Below are 26,407 nucleotides of genomic sequence, written 5' to 3'. Positions count from 1 at the left end.
CTAATGGGAATCGTGTGTATAGAGACAAATTCAACAATAAGGTCCAAGGCCCTCTCCTCTTGCGTAAAAAGAAAAGTCAAATTAATCGAACAGTTCCTTTCAACAGAAGACAATTGATAAAATCAATATTATCTTATGCATTGTTCGCTGAAAATGAATATTGAAAGACAACATTCAGAGAATCGACAGGTTTGAAATAACAAAAAGGAGGGTATTAGAAGAAAGAAAAAGAAAATTACTGCTATACTAAGAAGAAAAAAAACAGACGATAAGGATAATGATAACAAAATAATGTTAATAATATCAATGATAATATACTACTACTACTACTACTACTACTACTACTACTACTACTACTACTACTACTACTACTACTACTACTACTACCACTACTATACCACTACTACCACTACTACCACTACGACTACTACTACCACCACCACTACTACTACTACTACTACTACTACTACTACTACTACTACTACTACTTCTACTATTACTACTACTACTACTTCTACTACTTCTACTTCTACTGATAATGATAATAATAATAACAATGATAATAATGATGATACTATACTAGGCCTACTACTACTACTGCTGCTGCTGCTTCTACTACTACTTCTACTGCTCCTTTTACTACTACTACTACTACTGCTGCTGCTGCTGCTGCTACTTCTATTACTAGTACTACTAAGAAGAAATAGAGAAAAAATGAGAAAGGAAAAAAAAGAATAGGATTAATGAGGGGGAAACTGGTAATGAGGAGAACATGAATAAGAAAATGGCCATAATCATGTTTATCAAGCATTGATTCTAGATCTTGGCAAGTTGGCATCCTTTGAATGTAATAGATCCGTTACTGGTAATAATCATTTCATGTTTATCAAGCTTGGTCATGTTCTACCTTTAAACAGGTACATTAGATTTTTTTTCCGACAAACAACTACTTAATTTAACCAATAGATTTCATGAATAAATTTTGATCAGACATGATAACAATTTCGGAATGAAATGAGCCGGGATGCTTTGATGCACGTGTCTGTGAAATGATAATTATATTTCTCATTCAAATTGCTAAAGACACAAGACATCCTACACATCAAAGATTACAGAACGACTTCTAGACAAAGGAGAGTTTTAGCACCTTTCCTTATTTGCGGAGAGATTAGTAAAACAAACTTATTTTCACCGATAAGTTTGCCAATGCATTAACGGTACAATGGATTCACAGCTTTGCCTTGTAACCAAACGAAATATCTTCAGAATTTCAATGGATATTTCTTCTCTGACAGTAGAAAGAGAAATACTTTTGTCAAAGAGATGACACAACTTAATTAGGAAATTTTCAAGACAATGTTTGTCTGTCAAGACAACTTTGATGATATATAGCTGTATTGGTGACTCTGTTTTCGCAGCGGTTGTCATGGCGTAAGATAGCTGTCGGAAATCTTTTATAGTTACTATCTAAAGCTATTAAGAAATATTCATTCGGTTCTATTTGTGTGGGTTTTTTTTTATTATTTTGGTTTACTGTAGTCGAACGAGAGGATCCCCCAAATATGATATTCTTAATGCACACAACAATTTAGCAACTCGATAATCTGGTAATGGGAATATTTATTTCAATTGATATCCATATGCTACTTATGAATTTGCATCTCAGTTAATGAGTAGGCTTGTATCATGTTCGATATTTGTGCAGTGCTATATGGCCGGGAGGGGTGATATATGCTTCCGAGCAACAGATATTATACAAACCATTGACTGCGCATGAGGATGACTGTGTGATCATCACCCCAACGCCTTTGCCGAGGGGTGATAGAATGGCCGATAATTATTAAAAGCACCCAGGGCCGTCGATAAGGGAGGGGGAGACACCCCCACACCCCCACTAATTTGGATATCGTCGGTAAATCAGCGCTGCTGTCGGGAAAAATAAAGTAAAAATATCAAAAGTTGTCAGCTCGTGCTTCTCTTCCGACAGTGATTAGAATGCCCCGGTTTAAAGTCTAATATTTGTAAAAAATCTGCTCGTGCTTCGCGCTCGCATTATATATTTAGTGAGATCCATATCCTCTCCACAATTTTCATTTAATTATGTTGGACAGTCCTAAAATTTCCGTCAGAATATCAAATTTTCAGCTCGCGCTCTTATTAAAATACAAGCATTGTTAAATTACATATACTACATCTGTTTTTTTTAATTATTATTATACAAACGTGTGAAATTGTTAAGTTTTCAAGTCAAAATATCAAAAGTTGTCAGCTCGCGCTTCTGTACCGACAGTGATCAAAATGTTGACTTCAAAACTTGATATTCAAGCTCCATATCAGCCTATTGAGCATAGAACAGGCTATGCGAGTGCGAAGAGTGAGCGAAATTTTGTATATTGTGCCAAACACATAAGATGTCATCCCCTTACCTTATTTTATTCAATCGTCTTCCTCCTCTTTTTTTCTCGTCTCTTTTCTATTCTTTTTCTTTGTTTTTCTTTCTTATTTTTTTTTGCTTTTTTCGCTCCTTCCTCAAAAGTTTGAGGGGATATTTGATATTGTGTCCCACTGTCCAAAAAGTGAGTGGGACGCGTCCCCCTGGGATTTCCGCCCGTCATGATACTACCACTACTACTACTACTACTACTACTACTACTACTACTACTATACTACTACTGCTATACTACTACTTCTACCAAAGGCGAATCCAGGGGGCGAGGGGCCCGCCCCCCCCCCTGTTGGCGGAGCAAAAAAAAGGACAAAAGGGGAAAGAAAAAAAGGGGATAAGAGAGGAGAAATGTAGAAGAGGAAAAAAGGAGGAGGAAGACGAGTTAATAAAATAAGGTGAGGGGAGACTTGGAAAAAAAATAATTCTTTCACATCAGTATATAAAATTTTCGCCCACGCTTCGCGCTCGCATTGTATACATATCTTACTCAATAGGCTGATATGAAGCTTGAAATATCAAGTTTTGGTCAGTATGCAAAACATTGAACTTTCAAATCAAGGCACTGTTAGATAATTCGTTTTTCTGTTTTCGAATCGGAAAAAGCAAAAACGAATATTGAGTGAAAATCGGTTCTACTTTCGAGATAGAAAACAGAAAAACTGTCATTTTTCAATATTTTGATTCCAGAATGAAATATGTAAAAAAGAAAAACAGAAAAAAGGTTCATTTTTCCGTTTTACAGTTTTTACATATTTCAATTTTTAGTTTTTCCTTTGAAAAACACAAAATTGAATTAAATTTTCGTTTCCTTTTTCTGTTTTGCGTTCACGAAACAGAAAATTGAATGGAAACTCTCGTTTTCTTTTTCTTTTTTTTGCGTTCACGAAAGAGAAAATATTATTGAGCGCGCATTCTCGTTTCCTTTTCCTTTTCGAAATCAGAAACACGAATTATCTGATCGTACCGTCGTCAAGGCCCGCGTCAAGGTACGGTTAGATAATTCCTTTTCCTTTGGCCAAACGGAATATTGACGACCGCGGCTTTTGCGAAAGGGGCGGAGCCAGAACTGACCACCTATGGCTGGCCGGCCTTGTCAAACCTTGATGTTAACAATATTATGTACTATCCACCTTGGTTTTAAACGATGGCTCTGCAAAAATCAGTTAGTTGCAACTGACTTTCTGTACATATACACACTGTTCAAAATAATTTAAACAACGCTGTTTACTACACTCTAAAAAAGGTTTACACAATATTGGGTTAATTGGGAACATGCATGCAGGTTGGGTTAAAAGATACCCAATATTTGGTAAATTTTACGCAATGTTGTGTTGAAATAGCCCAATATGGGGTGAAAAAATACCCAGCAAACATGCATGTTCCCTTTATACTCAATATTGGGTAGAATTTTACTCAGTGTTTTTAGAGTGTAGGTGAATCGCACAGTAGTTTTTTAAACATTTTAAACAAGTATTTAAAATCTTAAATAACAAAGTTTAAATTCAAATCTTTAATTATCAATAATTTGTTTTAGACTTTTAAGCAACTTCTGTGCGATTCACATAGTAAACAGCGCTGTTCAAATTATTTTAACAAAGTGCGGTACCGGTCCGTAACTTAATTTGCACGTGTACTGCGATAAGATGCAAATTCTCTGTTCAGATGCAAATTTGTTAACAATATTTTAGACCCACCCCAAAGTACATTTATTTGCATTATCATTCCATCATCCTAGGTAAGAGTGCATGTTTATAAGGCATAATCAAACCAATGTATTAAAACTAAGATGCGTAGATAGAGAGGAGATGCTACATTTTTGCAGAGCCATAATTTAAAATCAATGTGGATAGTTGTTAACATCAAGGTTTCACATGGCCGGACAGCCATATGAGCTTAGTTCTGGCTCCGCCCCTTTTGCAACAGCTTCAGCAGTCTTCAATATTCCGTTTGGCCAAAGTCTAAAGGAAAACGGATTATCTAGTCGCACCTTGACGGCGGTCCGGTCAGATATTTCGTGTTTCTGATTTCAAAACGGAAAAAGGAAACGACTAGGCGCGCTCAATTTTCTGTTTCGCCTTCACGAAACAGAAAAACGAAACGAGATTTCCATTCAATTTTCTGTTTCGTGAAAGCAAAACAGAAAAAGGAAACGAGAGTTTCGATTCAATTTTCTATTTCGTGAACGCAAAACAGAAAAAGAAAACGAAAATCTCAGATCAATTTTGTGTTTTTCAAAGGAAAAATAAAAATAAAAATATGTAAAAACAGTAAAACGGAAAAATGAACCGTTTTTCTGTTTTCCCGTTTTTACATATTTGATTCTCGAATAAAAAAAAAACCGAATTATCTAACAGTACCTTGATTCTTTTATTATATTTCATTATACAAATTGATTTTAAAAAAGTGATCTATAAAATTAATGTCCGTTTTATTGTCCGAGTATCAACATTTTCAGCTCGCTCTGCGCGCACGCATTATTTGATTTGCATGGTCAAATACCTACATTATTCTCTATGTGTATTCCACAAAGTTCTCAAAAATTTCTCATAAAGTTCCCAAATTTTTCAAAGTTCTCAAAATTTCAGGCTTGATTGTCAAAATGTATCAACTAGCGTTGCGCGCTCGCATTTGGATTGGTGAGGAATATAGTAATACATGAGTTATTGTAATTCTATAACATACAACTTAAAATCCCCTTTTTATGACAGTTTATCAAAAATTTCGAGTCGCGATTTGCGCTCTCACTGATTGTTAACAATATATCAACCATGCAACGTATTCATAATAACAAAAGTGCTTAAAATGTCCAGTTTTCAGGCCTTAATATATATCAACAAATTTCGCGCTCTCATTAATTGCATTGAATTTTGTCAAGCTTATTAGATAAAATAATAACAATTTCATGAGTTCCTAATTTCTAAGTTTATTAGATAAGATGATAACATCTTCATGACTTCCTAATACCTGTAATCAAATTGTCCTTTTTTTCAGAAAGGAATATCGACAAGTTTTATCTCGCGCTTATGAAGACGAATAGGAAAAGTTTTCCTATACATAGTTCTTGAATAAGTGCTTAAATTGACAATTTTTCAGATCGGAATATCAAACATTTTCAACTCGCTTTCGCTTTTCATGATTGAAAAATATATTTATAGAATGCCCAGACAGGCGCGTAGCTAGGGGGCGGTGGGGGCGGTCGCCCCCCCAAAAAAAAAGTCCCCAAAAAGAAAAAAAAAAGAAGGGAAAAAAGAGAGGAGAAAAGGAAAAGCGAAGGGATGAAAGGGAAGAAAGGTAGCTTTGTGGGTTTATCTTTTTATTCTTCATTTTTTCTCAAAAGATAAACTCCTTCACTCTTGCTCTAAATTTATATAATATGAATTTTGCTTCCGCGCTGCACGCGGTTAAATGACAATATTGCAGTTCTCCTTTGTTTCCCCCACCCTTTCTCTAACCCTGTTTTTCCACCTCAGCTTTATGTGTTTCTTGCCAGTTAAAGTTCAAATATACATAAGGGCATGGGATTAGAGTAAGGTTAGGTCGAAGTGTATGAAGTTATCTGGTTTTTTTCTTCAAATTGATCGCGCAACTTCGGGTCGGCTACGGGCGGGTAAAATCTTTTTATCAATTTCTGCCGTCACCTCCATGTCATAGGCAACTTCTCCAGTCTTTCAGCTCATTACTAAACAACCATGATTTGGGGGCAAACAGGTTCCTAATTTAAATGGAGGAAGGTATAAAATCAGTGTCGTATTAAATAGAAAAGTACAATATTTTTTTTAAATCAAATTCTATTAATTGTCATGTCATTTCCTTGCACATTCATCTCCGAAACACCGAAAGCTACGCGCTCCGCGCGGGAGGGGAAAACTCCCACTCCCTGCACCAACCCCCTTTATTTGTCTATGCCAACCCCCTAGGGAGCGCGCTTCGCGCGCTCTGTAAGCATGGTAAGTGATGAAGTGATGGCACGCTTCGCGTGCATTTACTGCCCCCTCCAAAATGAAATCCTGGCTACGCGGTTGTGCCCAGATTCTAGGTCTAAGGTCTAAATCTAAAACACGCGCACGTATATTTATTGAAATACGCAGCTTGTCCTTTATTGAAAAAAATGTTAAATTATCCAGTTTCAGATCAGAATGTGCTCGCATTAATAATAATAATAATAATGATAATTATACCAACATGCTTAATATAGCGCATATCACTGCCAAATGCGTCCCAATGCGCTTAATTGGATATTATTACCCTGGTTTTAGCCTCGCAGCCTTTTACAGCGCGTTGGCATTTCAAGGAATAAATACCTGCCAGGTACCCATTTACCTCACCTGGGAGCCGTTTCATAAAGATGTTCGTAAGTTAAGAGCGACTTTAAGAACGACTGGTGAACCTTTATTACGCGCTTAACCATCGCCAATGAATATACCATTTTTCACAAGAAAGGATCACCAGTCGTTCTTAAAGTTTAATGCATTTAAATATAAGAAGCCTACAAAAAAACTTTGATACTTTCTGCGAATTTTTATCCACATTAAACACATTTCCATTTTCTATTATTGGTCTCACAGAGACATGGTTGCATCCAATGTCTTCTCCAATTTACAACATTGATAATTACAACTTCCTCCATACAGATCAAAAAGTTGGTAAGGGAGGAGGTGTCGCTCTCTATGTACATAAAGATCTTAATTACAAAGTAAGACATGATATTGAACTTCAAAATATAGAATCCTTATTCATTGAAATTTCTAACGCTAAAAATAAGAATAAAATAATCGGTGTAATCTATAGACCCCCAACCAATAATGCTGATATATTTTTTAATGAATTGGAATCTAGTCTCGAATCAGTTTCTCGAGAAAACAAAAAAGTCTATATCACGGGCGACTTTAACATTGATTTGTCCTTTCCTTATACTACAATAGGTCAACATTTTACTAATTTATTATCATCAGTTGGATTACAACATCTCGTTAATAAACCAACTAGAATTTCTAACATATCAAATACAATACTTGATAATATTTTTTTTTAATGCACTTGATAAAAATGATAATGGAATAATATACTATGATATTTTAGACCATCTGCCTATTTTTGCAATGTATCCAAATGATAAACGCCCTCACCAACCTAGGGACAAAGAAAACATAACCGGACGAAAAGAAACCCAACGTAATATAGAATCCCTAAAGGTAGATTTGGCTGAAGAAGATTGGCATGATATTTACCTAGAACAAAATACAAATGACTCTTATGTAATATTCTTAAATAAACTTCTTTATTATTATGATAAAAACGTGCCATTACTAAGAGTTAAATCGAGCAAAAAGAAGAACAAACAACCGTGGGTTACACAAGGTATAATTAAATCCATATTCACTCAGAATAGACTCTATAAAGTATCCATTAAATCGCCTACAATTCAAAACATGAATAAATACAAAAAATTCCGCAACAAATTAACTTCAGTTATCCGCCTAGCTCGCAAATCTTACTTTTCTGATAAAATTGAAAATAACAAAGATAATAAAAATTCATTATATTAGCTTAAAAAATAGTATCTAATGATAATGACTTTTCTGAATACTTAAACGACTTTCCGGAAAATTCTTTATTTTTTAATCCGACTAATACTCATGAGATCTTAGAAATTGTTAGGTCTTTGAAACCGACTAAATCTTCAGGGCATGATGGAATAAGTGTCTATTTATTAAAACAAATAATTCACTTTATAGCTTCACCGCTCATGCATATTTTTAACCTTTCTCTGTATCATGGCATTGTTCCCGATCCACAATAATTGCAAAAATAATACCAATATATAAAAATGATGACCCATATCTTACTTCCAACTACCGACCAATATCTTTATTACCGAGTATCTCTAAAATTCTTGAAAAAGTAGTTTACAAGCGATTGTATTCATTTTTTAACAATAATAATATATTAATTCCAAATCAATATGGTTTTAGAGAGAATCATTCAACCGATTATGCTATTTTACAATTATTCGACAAAATATCTGATTCTCTCTCTAAAAAAGAACACACTGTTGGGATTTTTATGGATCTATCGAAAGCATTCGATACAATGGATCACCGCATTTTACTTTGTAAATTAAAGAGATATGGAATCAGGGGGGTGGTTATCATTGATTTATGAATAAAATGCAGAAACTCCTGAAAAAAAAAGTCGCTCTTATCTTACGAACAGCTTTATGAAACACCCACCTGGGTCGAGTGCAGCACAATGTGGATAAATTTCTTGCCGAAGGAAATTACGCCATGGCTGGGATTCGAACCCACGACCCTCTATTTCAAAGTCCGAAGACTAGTTCACTGGGCCACAACGCTCCACGTTGTAGGAAATTAATATTAATGTAGGAAAATGCCCAACTATCCATTCTTTTCATGATTTACAAAACATGAACCGAGTGTCCCGGTTTTAGGTCTAAATCTCAATTTGTTCCGCTCGCGTTTCGCGCTCGCATTGTTTTCTAATACACCTATCCAGTTCAAGATTACAAAACGTGCTTAAAATGTACAGTTTATAGGTCGGAATGTCAAAGAGTCAGCTTGCGCTTCGTTCTCGCATTATTTGATTGTTGAAATATGTATCGTCTTCATGGCTAACTGCAAACAGTCCTATAACAGGTTCCTTTCGATCAGGCCAGAACGTACAAGTACATGCTAAGAATTTCTTTGCGGTCGCAGTAATAGTTACATGCCCATCTTGCTCATGGTCTCAAACATTGCCCAGAATGTTCAATTTTCAGGACATTTCAACAACACAAATAGTTAGCGCTTTACGCTCGCACTGTTTAAATAGGGCTTATGAATATTATACATTTATGTTGTTTTATACAAATATAGCTAAGAAGTGACTGTCAGGACTGCCCCTTCAAAGAAACAAACAAAAACTTTGAGCGGCTTCTCGGGGAAAATATGGGTGAATTTTTTTTCGCCCCCCCCCCATGGCAAAAGCTGGATCCGCCCCCTACTACTACTACTACTACTACTACTACTACTACTACTACTACTACTACTACTACTACTAGTACTAATGTTGCTACTACTGGTACTATTGCTACTGCTACTGCTACTACTACTACTACTACTACTACTACTACTACTACTACTACTACTACTACTACTACTACTAATACTACTAATACTACTACTTTTACTACTAATACTACCACTACTACTACTACTACTACTATACTACTACTACTACTACTACTACTAATACTACTACTACTACGACTACTACGACCTATTACTACTACTACTACTACTATACTCATGGGCGGAAATCTGCCCCGAAAGGTAGGGGGACAACAGGGGCTGATCCAGCCTTCGCCAATAGGGGGGGGGGGCGAAAACATTTTCAGCCATATGTTAATCCCCGATCGGCCGCTCGAAGGTAATTTTTGTCTGTTTCATTGAAGGAGTAGTCCTCATGGTCACTTTTTAGCTTTATCCTTATAAATCAACATAAATATATGATATCATCGTCCTTATTCATATAATGCGAGCGCGAAGCGCGAGCAAATTTTTTTGGAAAATTTATGTTTTTTTCCCCTAAAATTTGAACATTCTGGGCAATGTTTGTTATCCTGAAAAAGATGTATATGCAACTTAATATTTACTACGGCCGCGAAGTGCGAGCAGAGGTTAACTGATGGAAAAGGTACACCTTTTAAAGACTGCTTGCAATTAGCCATGAAGACGTTTCATATTTCAACAATCAAATAATGCGAGCGCGAAGCGCGAGCTGAACTTTTTGAAATTTTTACCTAAAGACTGGAAATTCTAAGCACTTTTGTAACTTAAACATATAATAGGTATATAAATAAACAATTGATGCGAAGCGCGAGTGGAAATTTTTTAGATTTAGACCTAAGAACGAGACACTCTATTCATGTTTTGTAAATCATGAAAAGGATGAGTAATTGGGGTCTTTTTTACACCCGGTCCTTACATTAATAAAGCGAGTGCAAAATGCAGCCAGAAAATGTTCATATACGTTTAATTTGAATTGATCGAAAAGGTACTTGTTAAGGACTGCTTGCACTTAGCCATGAAGACGTAACATATTTCAACAATCAATGCTAGCGCGAATCGCGAGCTGAAAATTTTTGACATTTTTTTCAAAAAGAATCGAAAATTTTAATCAATTTTTGTAATCGTGAACAGGGTAGCTATATAACTAAACAATTGATGTAAGCGAAGCTTGCGCAGAAAAATTCGAGATTTAGACCTAAAAACGGGACACTCTACTCATGTTTTGTAAATCATGAAAAGGATGAGTAATAGGGGATCTTTCTACATTAATGATGCGAGCGCAAAGCGCGAGCAGAAATCTTTTGATATTGTGATCTAAAACTGGATAATGATTTAAATAGAGAACAAATTGAATATCTGAATAAACATGAGCGTGTTTCAGATTTAGACCTAGAATATCAGCATTTTACACATCTATCAGCGAGCGCGAAGCGCGAGCTTAAACTATTTGATATTCCGATCTGAAAAAAGAATCAATTTCAGCTATATATTTCAAGCACTTTGTAGGAAAATTGTGAGGTGGATATGGATCACACTTAATAAAGAGCTGATATTTTTCATTATTATTTGAGTTTTGACATAGGACCGGGACATCCTTAGGACAAGTCATAAGAAAATGATGACTATCTTCCTATTCCTCTTACTAAGCGCGAGATGAAACAAAAGGGACAATTTAATCATTAAATTGATATCTTATTTATTAATGCATAATGCGGGCGAGAAATCTGATGATATTATGGCCTGAAAACTGGACATTTCAAGCACTTTTGTAATTAGGAATAGAATGCTTGACAGGAAAGTTATGGTTTCATCAGTTTTCATCAGGTTTCATCAGTTAAAATATTTTTAACATGATATTTAAGCTCCATATTGAAAAATCACCTAACAGGCAATGCGAGCGCGAAGCGCGAGCGAAATTTTTTTATAGTGACATGAAAGATTCTTTTTATTTTCCAAGTTTTCCCCTCATCTTATTTTATTCACTCTGGAAAATTTGACAAGCAAAAAAAACAACAAAGGTTTTCACCCAGAATGTAAGGTCATTTAGTCCAAAATACATGTATTATTTCGAATGTGAATGATGCATTTTTCTCCATCATAAAAGACCAAAAATAGTAGGGGGGACATTTGATATTGTGTCCCCCCTGGGATTTCCGCCCATGACTATATATACTACTACTACTACTACTACTATAATCATCATCATCTTAACCATCATTGCTCGGTTTGTACTCATTTTTTTTGTTCTTTCAGTTCCTCCCGAATATTTGGCAACCAGATCCAATTCGCCCATTCTCACCCCTCACACCAACCCGCCAAAGTCGATCACCAATTCGTTGTTCACTATCAGCTCGAAGACGAAATCCACGATCACGATCTGAAGAAACTCTTCGACATAGAGAAAATGACTTTATTGTAGACAGTGTATATGCAACCAACCAGGTAATATATTTGGTAGGGAATTCAATTTAATCCAATTCATAATTATATTAAATTTAATTCTATTCAACTAAATTAAAATCAATTTCATTTTTATTTCCACAGTGTAGAAATAAGTTTTGCTCACAGTTTATGATAGTATTTGTTTACATTGACTTAACATCAATTACATGTAATACTGTTGCCCGATGTAATCATTCAGAATGACATAGTTAACTAAACAGTGATAAGAAAAAATGCTACTGGATAATCGTAATATTATGGATAAAATATGGACATTCCGGGAAGACCACAACAGTGTTGTAGATAAGGCCCAAACCCCAAAGGCCAAGGCCCAGGCCAATGCTTTTATACCAAGCTTTAAATACACTTATTATTTGGATGAAATGGATGATATATAAAATCAAATTAGCTGGAATTCGTCTTATGCCACAGAAAATCCTCAATGAGTTAAAGAATTATTTTTTGTACGAAAAGGCTATTTCATGTAAAAATATGAAGCAAGTATCTTTTGAAAAATGTTAGTCAAATTTCATTAATATTTTCGACTAATGTCGAAAAATTTTTTAATCGGTTTGCTAGATACAAGTTTGCATCTTTATCTCTGGTTCTCTACATAAATTATAATTATGTTTTTGTTTTTGGTACTGTAAATGATTTATTTCATGACAAGATTGTACATGTATATTATCAGTTATTGTATTACTATTAAACACTCACTAGCTGATTATTTTTTACATTGACTGTAAAAACAAATGTAAACTAGAGCCATACATAGATTGTGAAAGCAAATGTGCATGTAAACTGAAAGTTTATTGAATAAAAGTACACCCTACTGTGGGGGAAAAAAGAAATCGGGAAAAAATATATCATTGGGCTACGGTACCCATGTTGTTTATTCTAGCTTCTATGTTAATTTATTATTTTTAAAACTATTATTATCTCGAAGTCTACAAATAGGAAGCCGTTGATCAACTGCTACGATGCATTGAATGACAAACATACTAATGGATACTTCAGAAGACCAAGGGTGAAAGCGGTGCTCGACTTCGCCATGATGAAGACCCCCGGATCAACCAAAATAGAGTCACCAAGAACGGAAACACCCGGGAGGAAACGATCAGTTACTTGGTAATTCAAATATTCATTTTTCGAGAGGCTCTGGTTTTTTTTTGCGCCGCGGGTGACACAATTTTTTTGAGGACCTCAAAATATGGACTATGAAAAAAATTGTCAAATTATGAAAAATAAAAGCAAAATCCATTAATATATGGTGTATCAGAATTGATGTCTCTCCCCATAATCTTGGATTATAAAGGTGGTGTTTTATTGAGTTCTTATAAATTTTCATACAAGACAAACAAGATATACCTAAAAACTATTGTCACTGTGCAACTTTTCACCCTCCTTCCAGCCTTATCCCTCATCAAAGCTGGGTTATGTTGTTTATCTGCAAAAGTCATTTTTGTTTTCCGACCCCCCCACTCTTGTTCTCGAAGGAGGTGGGGGACAGGTTGCATTTCTTATTTAGCCCATCATCAGTTGACCCACTCTACATTACGGCCTTTTCCAATCTCAGCACAACTCTTCCCTAATTGCTTTTTGAGTTAACCAAATTAAGTTCCACTGCTCAAAAGTTGATCTTTTTGCTCCACTAGGAGCCATCTTTATGGCGAGTCCTAGTTACCTCCGGTATAGTTAGATTTAAAGAACAATTCAAAAACTGCTAGAAACAGTGAAAATTCGGTGCATTTTCATCCAATAACAGCTGAGATATCCTCAGCAGTACAGAGAGGGATGGGGGATAAATGATCGTTTGTATAAAATCTTTCCTCCACTGAATTTCAGCAAGTAGGCTGCCGTCTTTAGAGGGACATCAGTTGTGACACACCATGTAAACCAAACTGTGCTGAAAAGGGGTACTTCTGGATATCAATATTGTATGAAGATAAATAAAGTAAAATTTACTGAGCAAAATGCTGCAAATTTCATCAAAATCTGATAATAACGAAGTTATTGAATTTTGAATTTAACAATATTTTGTGGAAAACAGTTATAATTATGCACACAGTCATGAATATTCATGAGGTAGGCTCGTGAGGTCACATCCTTTTTTCTCATTTTATATAATAATTCACTTTTTCATACATGTGTGAATGATAATGTCTCCCTTATGGTAAAATAATTTGCAGCAATGAATATTAATGCATTAAATCAGTTGTCAATCCTCTTTTTTAGTTCTTGGAGGAAACATTTGAATGAACATAATTTCAAGTTGACACGCATAGAGAACGGTTTTACCGAAATATTGCAATACATCTTTTAAATGTCATAACTTTTGTTATTCCTTGTCCGATAATCAAATTTTCAGTATTTGGTTTGTCTAATTATTCTCTATCTTTTCAAATAATATTTTATCTTCCCATCAAACATGTCCGCAGAGATTAAAATTATATTTGCCAAACTTTATTTACACGAAAACTTCGTTTTTCTATTATTTCATTATTAACAATCGTTTTTTTCATGTGTTTCAAATATCTACGCATTATTTGCATATATATATTTTGTATGCAAGCGGGGGGCGTAGTTAAATATTATGACTGTAATTTTAAGTCTATGTAACTTCTACAACAAGACTTAGTACTACATGTATAAATATGTATTAGATTAAGAATGCGAGTGTGAAGCGCGAGCTGAAATATTTGGAAATAATTGACCTGAAAATGAGTCATAGCCGGAATTGTCGGTTTCATGGTCGTTTCCCTTTATACATTCCTTTAAATTTCCATGATCATTATTTATATTTGTGTGGGTTCGATCTAATTATTTTACATAATTAATCGGGATAAAGAATACTAACAAAAATGAAATGATACTCAAAAGGGTTGTAAAGTAAACGGGCACACTCCCATGCCCTTGGTTGCGGGGAGGGGTAAAGTTTAAAAAGATAATGCCATGTATTCTATTCCATCCAGGAAGGTTTTTTTCTTTCTCTATCCTTCCATTATGTTTCTAATACCCCTTTCATAAACCCAATAAAACCCAATTATGCGGCTAATAGCAGCATAATTTGGTCGTAAAATCAGAGGAGGACAAGAGTTATCCGCATTATTCTGATGCTGCTCCCGGGATGCTGCTATTATCCGCATAATAGCGGCATCGGGACAAGATTTTGAGTTTATGAACGTATTTCCAAATATTGCGGATAATTGCCATGGTGCGGTCACAAGGTCACCCTTTTCCAACACAACCGCATCGGAGGGGGCGTGTCCAGTTGTCATGACGATTATCCGCCTTTTTCAGGACGGGCGCTCGTAAAAATAATGCGGATAATTTTCGGAGTTTGTGAACGCAATTTTTATTGAATTATCCGCATTACTCTTAGGCGGCTAATTGGAGGATAGGTTTTATTTGGTTTATGAAAGGGGTATTTAATATCTGAAAAGAATGATTTCATCAATACACACTAAGAAATCCCGGTGCAAATGGGGTGTACGATACGTGTGTACACCTCGCAAAACCATCGAGGTGCAAGTTAGCTCTTATGCGAGAGTACATTCAAATTCAAATTTATTTATTTCGCTTCCATCAAACAAAAACAAATTGTATACCATATATAAACATAAATATTTGTATCCGTTGCAAAAAAAAATTAATAATACATATGTTGTAATTAATTAATTTTGTTTGCAACGGATACAAATATTTATGTTTTATATATGGTATACAATTTGTTTTTGTTTGATGGAAGTGAAATACATGTAAATGAATTTGAATTTGAATTTGAATTGAATTTGTTGTGAAAAAAAACACTTATACAATTTGGGCAACACATTGTAGGTTTTAAATATGTATACTATTTTTCAATAGAAATTAAATTAAGATGGAAATGGAGGGACCCACTAAAAAGCAATGCTTGTACAATGTGGGCCCCTCAAAAAATAGATAACACAACAAATAACAAAATAACAAAGTACAAATACAGATATATGTAATCAAATGAGAAAAAAAAATGAGAGAGAAATAATACTCACAAAATAAATACGAAGTTATCAAAAAATATATTTGATATAGGACAAAACAACCCGTCCTAAAATATATCCACCCATTCCCACCCCACCCCCCCCAGAAAAAGAGAAAAACATGTTTGTTGTACACCCCTGTAATCTTTGCGTGCACCCCACCAGTCGCTGATAGACGTATGGTATAGATGAAGATGATTTATGATCGAAGATTACCCGAAATAACAACGCACTAACGCATTTCACTTAACCTAAGTGAAATCATTTTTTTTTTTTTTTTTTTGTGATGATGATTGTTTCAAAAACACATTTGATTACCTATACATTTGGAGAAACAGTAAATAGAGCTCTGGTTGCCCCCCTCACTGCCCCCCCCCCCCCGGGGGGAAAGAAAAAAAGGAGATAGGGGGAAAGGGAAAGATTAAAAAAGAAAGAAAGAGAGAAGGAAGGAAAAAGAAACGGGAAAATGGAAAGGGAAAATGAAAAGAAAGATAAAGAAAGAACATAAATAGGGAAAATGGAAGAAAAGCGAGAAAAGGAAGGAAACAAGAACATGTGAGGAAGTACAAAATATCCTAAAATACTAATACATTAGCATTATTAGCAAGAGAGGGATATAAAATCAAAAGATATGTTTCAATGGTACTATATAAAGACCGGAAGAAAGAAGGATGGCGTCTATTTTAAGCTTGCTAAATTTTATGCAATAATGGTCGCAAATCAAGACAAAAAAATCCTTAGTACCCAAGAGTTATCCAGGGGCTAGCTATATATCATGTTCTAACTTAAGTAAAGTTTTACGCTGGCTAGATTTACAGTAAAAAGTCTTTTTAAGTTTGTTTGGGCTAAATTTCCAAAGCCACCATCACATAATTAGAATTTAATTTAAAAATCATTTTAAAAGGCCAAAATTTTCTGACTCGCTTCGCTCGCTGTGGTGATTGTTACAAATTTTTCCACATTTGCTATATGTTGTGCTGCCTCAAAATATTTCGTTTATTATCCGCAACTGCGTTGAAGTTAATATGTGTTATGTATGTGCCCACGATTTGATAAAAAAGGGGCCATCTGCAATATTTAAAAATATCACGAGGTTCCGGGTGCTCCGCCCCAGACCAGTGGCGGCACCAAGGGGGAGGCACGAGGAGGGAGTTGCCCCGGCCCCCCCCCCCGAAATTCTGAGAAAAAAAAGATAGTAAATGTTGTCATAATCATCCTACTAAAGATGCAATGTTTTTCGTTCTTTAAATTTTGAAAATTTTCTAATCCCTTCACTGTTAGCTCCCAACAATTTTTGTCACTAATAGAAATCTTTCAGGTCTTTATATAGAATTCAAAATGTCGCTTGCGCTACGCGCTCTCAGTAACTGTTGACTGAGATAAGTAATTTATCTGTTTACATGGGGCTGAAACATCTAAAGTTCAAGTCAATATGCTTCTCGCGATAAGAGTTTTCATTATTCGTATTAGCGTATTCATAATTTTCGTAAATTAACAATTTTTAGCTCACGCTACGCGCTCGCATCAGTTGTTTATTGGATAGCCATCCAGTTCATGGTTTCAAAAAGTGCTTAGAACGTCAAGTTATCATCTCAGGATATCAAAAATTTTCAGCTCGCGCTTAGCGCTCGCATTATTTATTTGGTGAGGTATCGTCTTCATGACCCAATGCAAACAGCTAATCCTTAATAGGTCCCTTTTCAAGTCAGTAGGGTCTACATTAAAACAAAAATAGCTAGCGCTTCTCGCTCGATTTTGGGAAATAGACAAAATATTTGTGTGTTGCCCCTCCCCCCAAAAAAATGTTCTTTTGCCTCCCCCTAGGTTGAAAAATCCTGGTGCCGCCATTGCCCCGATCTGCATAGCACTGCCCCCCCAAAAAAAATTTCTACGACCGAGAATAAAAAAAGATGCAGCTAGGGAAGGATATTTTCTGAATGCCATGTCAAAATCAATCTCAAAGTTAGATTCTCATGAAAAGGTGATATTTTTTTCGCTCGCTCGAGACTGATATTAAGCAACTTTTTGCTGGGCGCCATGTGTCCCCCCCCCCCTCCTTTTTTTTAAAAAACTAATCACGCATTGAGCTTCGCTCTATTGCTTGGGGCACAATAATAAAAACATCTTGTTCATACAATGATATGACCGGGAAAATTTTGGCTCCTGCCCCCCCCCCCCGGCTATAGACCCCTGAATTTCGTTTTGCTTGCCAGTGTCGGAACTCCTCTGCCTCAGCGGGAAAGTGCAAGTGCACCCAGTGCACCCCCAGCCTACGCCCTTGGCGGCCACTCTTGCTCCGAAAACACAGCCTCTCGTCACATTCAAGTTGTTGAGGTTTACCCGATGTAATTTACAGAGGGCGTTACACGCGGAAATAGGAACCACGATAAGTCGACGAGCCCAATCAATTACGCGTTGCTAGGCAACCCGCGATCAAAGTATAACGTACAGGTGCATCAAAAGCGGCTTGGTAGCAGAATAATGTTTATAACACGCATGTTGTAAACAGCAGTAGGGTCGGACCATTCACATAACCCTGAACTCGATACTGAGTGCCGTCGCATAGCATTTATCACCATTTCAGCATAAAACCAGGAGCAATATATAAAAATGCCCGACTCTGCAGCAAAGAAGACAAAAAAGCAACCCCGTGGCCCACCGACACCTTCTGTCGAACAATTGGAAGAGTTGGAGAAGAATTTCTTATTAGATTGCATCGCAATTGACACGATAGCCAAAGATTATTCCATGGCACAGCCGAAACTTGGACCAGCTATCCCGGGGTATAATTCACAAAAGGACAAACATGTTGATTTATATTTCACAAGAGCTCAAGTTAGCACGACACTGAGGAAGACGGAACAGGTAATAATGAAAATGAAGTAAAAATTTTGTTTGGTAAAAGTGGGTCTAAACCCCCTTTATCTTTTTATGTCACAATATATTAATTATCATAAGTTCATATTTATTGTTGTCCAAGTTCATGATAATTTGCTTTACAAGCATAAATGAAATACATGTGAGAACATGGAAAATTGGTGAACAATACATGTAAAATAGACAAACAAAATAATGATTCCTCACCAGAACTTTCAAGTTGAAATCATGTTGAAAGGCGATTCTCATAATGATTTAACTTGTATTATTTGTACATGTATTTATAAAACAAGAAATATGTATTTCATTATCCAGGGGCCGCAGAACGGTTTTCAAAGTGGGGGGGGGGGGGGAGGGCTGCATATGACAATGCAAAAAATCACAATCGTATGGTCATTTTTACATTTTTGTACACGGTTTTGGAAAAAAGTGGGGGCTGAAGCCCCCCCACCCCCCCGCTTCTGCAGCCCTGTCATCCTTACAATATATTGTTTTAGTATTATTATTAGAAGTAGTATAGTAAATATGCTATGTGGTCGAGAAGTTGGGACTATAAATGAGAAATCATCTAACAAGTTGATGATACAAGTAAATAGAGTTTGGAATGAAATATTGGCAGAAGTGAGACCTATAAGTTTGTGGGACATTTAAACGGATTCCGGATCGAATATGAATCATGCCTCATTGTGATCACTATGTGTCTATGCAGACCCAAAATTCGGTTTATTTTGGTCAGGATATGCTCCGCTAGAGACTTTGTCTTGCTTTGCGGCATCCTCTGTGTAGGACTCTAGGAGGAGGACTGAAAAAGTCAAATGTTTTAAAAACCGACAAAAGAGTAGATTTTTCAGTCTAGTGCCCATTGAACCATAAAAAAAAATATGTCAAATTAATTTGATTTTTAAACAAAGTTCAGTGAATTGTTAGTTGTTTCTGTCTGTACTAGTTTGTGATGAAAGCTAGTTACTACTAGTAAATTAAACATCCCACAGTTGGATCTATATGTACAGTACATTTAGGTGCAAAATACATTTTCCACAATGAATAGTTTAAAGAACTCTTACCAGAGCACCTTGAACATTTTTCAGCAGTGCCTTGTCTGGCAATCACTTGTATTGTTTGAGACATTTGTTGCTCACAGACAGAGTCACTTTCCCAATGAAAGGGATACACACCCATTAGTCATTTGATAGTGCATTTTCTTTCGGTCACTACGCACTGCACACATGCTACTCCCGGGGGGGGGGGGGGGCACTTCCATTGACGGGTGGATACCATGCGCGACCATGGGTTCCCCCACCTCGAGAAATTTCGTCACTACGCCGTCGCACAAATTTTTTTTACTACACTGCTCGCTGACTTTTTACTTTCAAGTCTTGCGCATCATTTGAGACCAAATTTGCGATGCCTGTGTGTGCGGTTTTTTCGAAATTACGCAACATTTTGTACATGCATGTACGGACCCAAAATTGCTCAAAAACGTGATTCCATGTACAAGGTCAATGCAAATTGTGTTTTTCAACCAAAAGTCATAAATGTATGATTATTTTTTACTTTTGTTGGTTCAAATAGATTTATTTTATGCTATTTATGATCGCAAAAGAGTCCCGACAAAGTTTATCGGAAAAAACAAAGGTTCGAAAAAAAACAAAAATACAAATAAAAAAAACAAAAAAATACATAAATTATATTTTTTTGCAATTTTTGGTGGATATTTGTAATAAATGTGAAAATTGATACTCTCACCAAAAAACTAGCATTCTACTAGATTAATAAATAGAGTTAAAGGCAAAAACATACAAAAAACAGCAAATTTAGGGCAAATTTCATATGCTTATTTGCATAACTAATTAATGAAAAAAATATAAACAATTAATTTTTGTCTTATAAATTTGATGCAGAAGTACATGAAATTGCTGATAGTACATTTAATTGCATGTAAAATCAAACGCACCTAAATATGCGGAATTCTACGAATCCACACATTAATATTTTGAACTTGAATAAAATAAAGCAAATAGGCTAAAACCATGTAATATTATAGTTTTAAGTAGTTTTAGTATAATTCTTAATTGACCATGCAGTGTTCCAACTTACCCCATACCATGTTCCAACTTACCCCGTATTGGGGTAAGTTGGAACGTTTGCGATGGTCTTGTTCAAGGTGGATTTTTTCAGTAACCATAATAGAGTTAAAAAATTTATGGGGTACATTTGAAGCCCTTAGATATATGCTTCAAGCTGATATATTGATTGTTTCTCGAATAAAATCTATTTGGATTTTACAGCCATTTTTGTCAAAAATGTTCCAACTAACCCCGGTCTCCCCTATTTTCCATATTCTGAAAATGCACCCCTTAACAAGTATTGGCGTGTGAAACCCTACCCTTAACAATTAGTATTGGAAACAAAACGATACCCTTGGCAAGTATACCCTGAAATGAACCCCGAAACAAGTACAGCGATGTCGGGTTTACCTTTACCTACATCATTGGGCTTATTACAGCCCCACCTCCCACACCTTGGGCAAATCGGACTCTAAACACGTAGTGTTGACTGTACAATGTACATGTACAATTCTTAATTTAAGTCATACTTAAATCATTGTAAAACACCACCCTGGAGTAATTCCTGCAATTACAAATATGAAGAATTATTATAGCCAGACAATGTGTAAACATACATTGATATATCAAGAATCAGTAAGACAATTGTAATTTTTGTATAATTCCCAGAGAACAGATAGTGACTGCTGTCAATAATTAAAAGTACCGAATGGACTGGCAGTCCATACATACATGTACATGTAGTCATTTATATTAAAGTGAATATATGTGTATAAAACTTTACAGGAAGTTCAGTGATATGAAAATCTGCACAAGTAGCAGAATGGAACAAGTTTTTATTCTGTGGATTTACCAATTTTTTTTTTTTACAGTTGACAACATATACATGTATCTACAAGGCAAGAGCAGCCAACATAGTAAAGTGACTGGAGATTTTGCTCAATACAAGTGTATATTATTCTTCCATATCGTGATCTTAGAATGATATTTTTCTTCTCAATTTGTGTTCCTTTTCTATAGGACAAAGGAGGCACATCAATTGATGGACCAGTCATCGACCGATTCATTGAGTCGGGAGCAGGGTATAAGTACCTCCACGCACGTAACCAAGCACCTGGAGCTGCCAAAGGTAATTTACACTCCGGTTTACAATACAAGGTCAAGCTCACCCAAACAGAGATTGGATATTAATAAGGAACTCCCAAAAATTGGAAGTTAAAAAAAATAGATGGTTAGAAATTACATTGTCAGTATTGACTTATTTTTACAAAACATACATACTCCTGTACTGTTAGTGCCTATTTGCAAGTGAGGGAGTCGATGATGTGACTCACTATATTTGAAATACTAATTATTCCTTTTTTCACCCAGTAAAGTAAAACTTGTTTGGTATTTATCATCATTCAGTTTATTGTGAATCAGTGATGATCTTTGTAGACCCCCAGGATGATAATTATCATGAATTTTTTTTTAATCTAATGGCAACTACTTCTACCCCTTTTTTCCTTCTCCCTTCATTTATACTTCTCTGTCACCTTCGTTCCCTCTTTCCTTCTCCCGTTTCTTCATCTTTATCTCTTATACTACTCTGCCTTCCCTCCCCCAAATAACACCCCTCCCCTATTAAAAAGGTATACATTGGGGGTTACTAAATTTTTCAACATCATATAGTATAATGAAGTTCCTGTAATATCTGGCTTATTTTATTTCAACATTTATTAACAAAAAATTTAAGAAATTTGTAAGCTATTTTAAGATTGATCAATTTTGGGGCTTGCTTAAATTTTTTTCCTGAATACACTGTATCCAAAACTCCACCATCTCAAAATGTTTGCCTCATTTTAACACTACAAGTACCGGTAGATAAATGTTCCTTAATGATAGGAGAATGTTTATTATTGTTTTGCACTGCACGAGTCATGCTATTTCCTGTTTGTTAAGCTCATTACCAGGTGATTAATTTTTTTTTTAAGTTTTCTAGTTTATTTCTCTGTTTTCATCCAACAGCTGGACACTGTAAAGACCAAGTAAATGGTCACGCCCAATTCCTCCAAGATGCCAAACCCATCTTTGGTTACCATGGTGAATATGGATACAGGAGAAACAGTCCATGGCTGAGGAAGATGCCTTCTCCCTTTGGTGTCGACATTAGATCCCCAACTCATTGAAAAATGTAGTATTGAAGAGGCCCATTTTCATTATCCCACCTAGCATCCTTTACAGTCATCAAGTGAATTCCAAGCCTGAGAAATTTGAGTATGATAATAGGCAATATGGGTTTTTGTTGCAGGTTGTAGAGTCTTCGGAATGGAAAAATAATATAGTGTGTTTTACTGGATATATTTAATAATTGTTTTATATATAAAACACCTTCTCAAGCATAGAATGGTCTGAAAATTCTAGGATATAAAATCTTGTCAGTAGCTTTCTAATATCCAATTTCTAAATAAGTGCTCAAGCAGCTACTAAAATAGAAACCTTACAGAGAGGTTGCTAGATTTAAATCTAAATCTTAACAGCTGGTAAAAAAAAATGTCATATTTAAATTCTAATGGGGGAAAATGCATTCGACGACTATTACGCTTTTGCAACATTGTTATATTCTGAAACCGAGTATAGATCATATTACTGACCTTTACCAAAGCGAAAAGACAGACTGATTAGAAAATTACTTTTCTAAGAAAATCAAAGGGTATATCTTTTAAGCCTAGTGTAGATTACTACGCTGTACCATATGATTAAAAAGTCAGTTGGACCTGGTAGAATTGTTTTTTATTTAGCCCTCCCTTTTCTTGTAAGTATGTAATCCATTTCTTCCAACATGGTGATTAAGCTCCTAAGTGCATGTGTGTGTATTAAATTGTCATACGAGTAAGGAATTATTGTAGTAGCATATGTACTCGTGTAGCGATAAAGCTCGACATATGATTTTGTTGTTGCCATTTTATGTGCTGTTGATTATTGTTGTATACATGTAATGAACATATGTACCAGTATTGTTTTGTTATTTATTGTAGTTTAAAATAACGATCAAGCGGGTCTTGATTGTGATGATTGCATTAATACTATTATAAAATAAGAAGCATCATGTTATTGTGATGGATTTACTATAAAATAGGTGACATGACATTTTCTCTGGTCTTAATATCTCAGAGCTTAGGGTTAGAGTTGGGAGTTTGTGGTTCAGAATAGTGCAAACGTAAAGATAAGGTTTTATTTAGTTTACAGAGCTGCCAAGTTGTATTTTGCATTTTCAGTATTCTTATCTCCCAAAATCAGTATTTTGACATAAAAAATCAGTATTTTTACCGTGTGAGATAAATATTTTGTATTTTTCCCCAAAAAAGTGTATTTCATAATAAAATGCTTGGCGCACTTGCCCATCACGGCGCTCAAGCTGCATGCAAGCTAAAATGTGCACTGCTCTTGCAGATGAAAAAAAAAAAACATTGAAACTTGTGTATATCTCACCCTGGTTTTTACAAAATAATTGAAAAAAAAACAAGTTACCTGAAATTACATTGATCTAATAACCATATTTGTGTACGTTTCATGAAATAGAGACATATAGAGATGATTTTTCTCAATAAATTTCGATTTTGTAAAAAAAAAAAAAAAAAAAAAAAAAAAAAAATTTTGGTTGCAAAAACGTACTAAATACGGAAAAATCGTACTACTTGGCAGCTCTGAGTTTAGGAGTTAAAGATTTTAGGTTTGGTTTAACACACAGATTTTCCACCGGAGCAAATGTCATGGAACCAGAAATTATGAGGATTTGAGTGATTTTTTTTTTCAACTTACAGGGGAAGTTCAGAACTTATCACAATATAAACTTCCCCTTTAATAATTGCATTCGATTTTCAACACTATAAATTTGCCTTCAATATGTTGTTGATTCTGTGTTTGATTTTTCAAATAATGCACTAAATCATTCCTACATTAAATAAAAGTAAAATTCTTTGAGACGAAAATCAGACAGTGCATTTTGTCAAAAGCTCAACCCCCTCGTTTCTTTGTGAGGCTGATAATTCAAATAAAACAAAGTGTGTGTGTTGTTGTTGTTTTTTCCTTTGCCGAATCTTATTTTATTTTCATACTCCCAAATAAAAACAATAACAAATACAAATTGATGCATGAATTTGTTTGTTATACTCTATTTAATTCTTCAAGGTAAAAAAAATATGTACATTTATACAGCGCAGCCACTATGCATGTGCACATACTCAACTGCACTTTGATAATTGGTATATTATTACCCTGGCCGTACCTGAGCTGCCATGTCAGCACTAAAGTGTAAAGGAATAAATCCTACCAGGTACCCATTCACATCACCTGGGTCGAGTGCAGCTCAATGTGGGCAAATTTCTTGCTGAAGGAAAATACTACATGGTTAGGAATGGAACCCAGATCCCTCTGATTGAAAGACGAGAGTCGTAACCACTAGACCATGATCCCAATACCCACACAACATACTTTGATCAACTGGTATTCTGATAATTAAACCCAATGTTTAATTCCAGACTAAAAACAGCTTTAGTCCACAATTCTATGGAATGCTATGTCTCATCTTAAACTTTTCCAGTATTTTTGAGAGAGAAAAAAATGTACTGGATAATTCATTAAAATTAATTGTTTCTCCACATCATTTTCTTCCCGCTTCTTAAGAAGAAAATTTTCTGAACAGTTTAAACTTGGTATTCATGTTGACTAAATATAATTTGGGTTAATATCACTGAATGATAAAAGAAAATTTATTTACTTTTCAGTATGTTAATACAATGGTTTGATGTATATACTCAATGAATCTGCATGCTACTGAATAATGTCAAATATTTTATTTCTGTATTTAAATAGAGAAATCAGTATTCAATAAATGTACATAATCACAATGTTATTACTGTACATCTCTTTATGTTCCCTTTATATATTCATTTTCTGCAAATAGTAATTCCCTGGTAATATTTGGCAGGCACAGACCTTTGCTTGGCATAGTCTGAAGCAGTTAGACTAGATAAGATATGTACTGTGGCTGTCTCTACCATTATTTGATACAGAGTCTAGTCTTTACTCTAGAATGGTACAATTAAGTGTCAAATTTGAGTCTGTGCTTGCAGACTATTCTGGTAGAAGTCAGTAAAGATTTCACTAATTTTTCTTTTAAAGACTAATCTTTGTGATGGGATTACAGAGCACCACAGTGACATATATATTATACATTCAACAATCACATGCATGAACACTTCAATCTGTATATTAATTCAAGCCTGTTGTAGGACAACTTCCCCCATCACCTAAAAGCTCAAGAGTATCAGGTATTATCTGATCAAGAAATTTTCCCTGGTTACCCCCCCCCCATTGGAAAATTCCATGTATTTTTGTCAATGTGAAAACAAAATACTTGTAGTGTTCCTGAAATGTTCTTGAAAGAAAAAACCTGCAAAATAGAAGGTACATGTACTTGCAGAAATTATGAGAACATTTGCAGGGATT

General features: G+C 35.2%; 1 protein-coding gene across 1 annotated transcript; it reads left to right on the top strand.

Moving 5' to 3' along the window:
- The first annotated feature begins 18,338 nt into the window (after positions 1–18,338).
- Positions 18,339–25,043, top strand: LOC129257721 (sperm microtubule associated protein 1-like). The gene is made up of 3 exons (XM_054896114.2): positions 18,339–18,839; positions 21,938–22,046; positions 22,925–25,043. The coding sequence occupies exons 1-3, from the start codon at positions 18,585–18,587 to the stop codon at positions 23,083–23,085; spliced, it is 525 nt and encodes a 174-aa protein (XP_054752089.2). The 5' UTR covers positions 18,339–18,584; the 3' UTR covers positions 23,086–25,043.
- The last annotated feature ends 1,364 nt before the right edge of the window (positions 25,044–26,407 follow it).

The sequence above is a fragment of the Lytechinus pictus genome, chromosome 3, assembly GCF_037042905.1.
Source record: "Lytechinus pictus isolate F3 Inbred chromosome 3, Lp3.0, whole genome shotgun sequence".
Lineage (NCBI taxonomy): Eukaryota > Metazoa > Echinodermata > Echinoidea > Temnopleuroida > Toxopneustidae > Lytechinus > Lytechinus pictus.
The sequence above is the reverse complement of the archived record's forward strand: the minus strand, read 5'-3'. Positions and strand labels throughout refer to the sequence as shown.

Excerpts from the sequence above, each read along its gene's own strand:
- LOC129257721 (XM_054896114.2), top strand. The coding sequence starts at position 18,585 with ATGCCCGACTCTGCAGCAAAGAAGACAAAAAAGCAACCCCGTGGCCCA. Across the intron at positions 18,840-21,937 it reads CACTGAGGAAGACGGAACAG|GACAAAGGAGGCACATCAAT; the intron begins GTAATAATGAAA and ends CCTTTTCTATAG. Across the intron at positions 22,047-22,924 it reads AGCACCTGGAGCTGCCAAAG|CTGGACACTGTAAAGACCAA; the intron begins GTAATTTACACT and ends TTCATCCAACAG.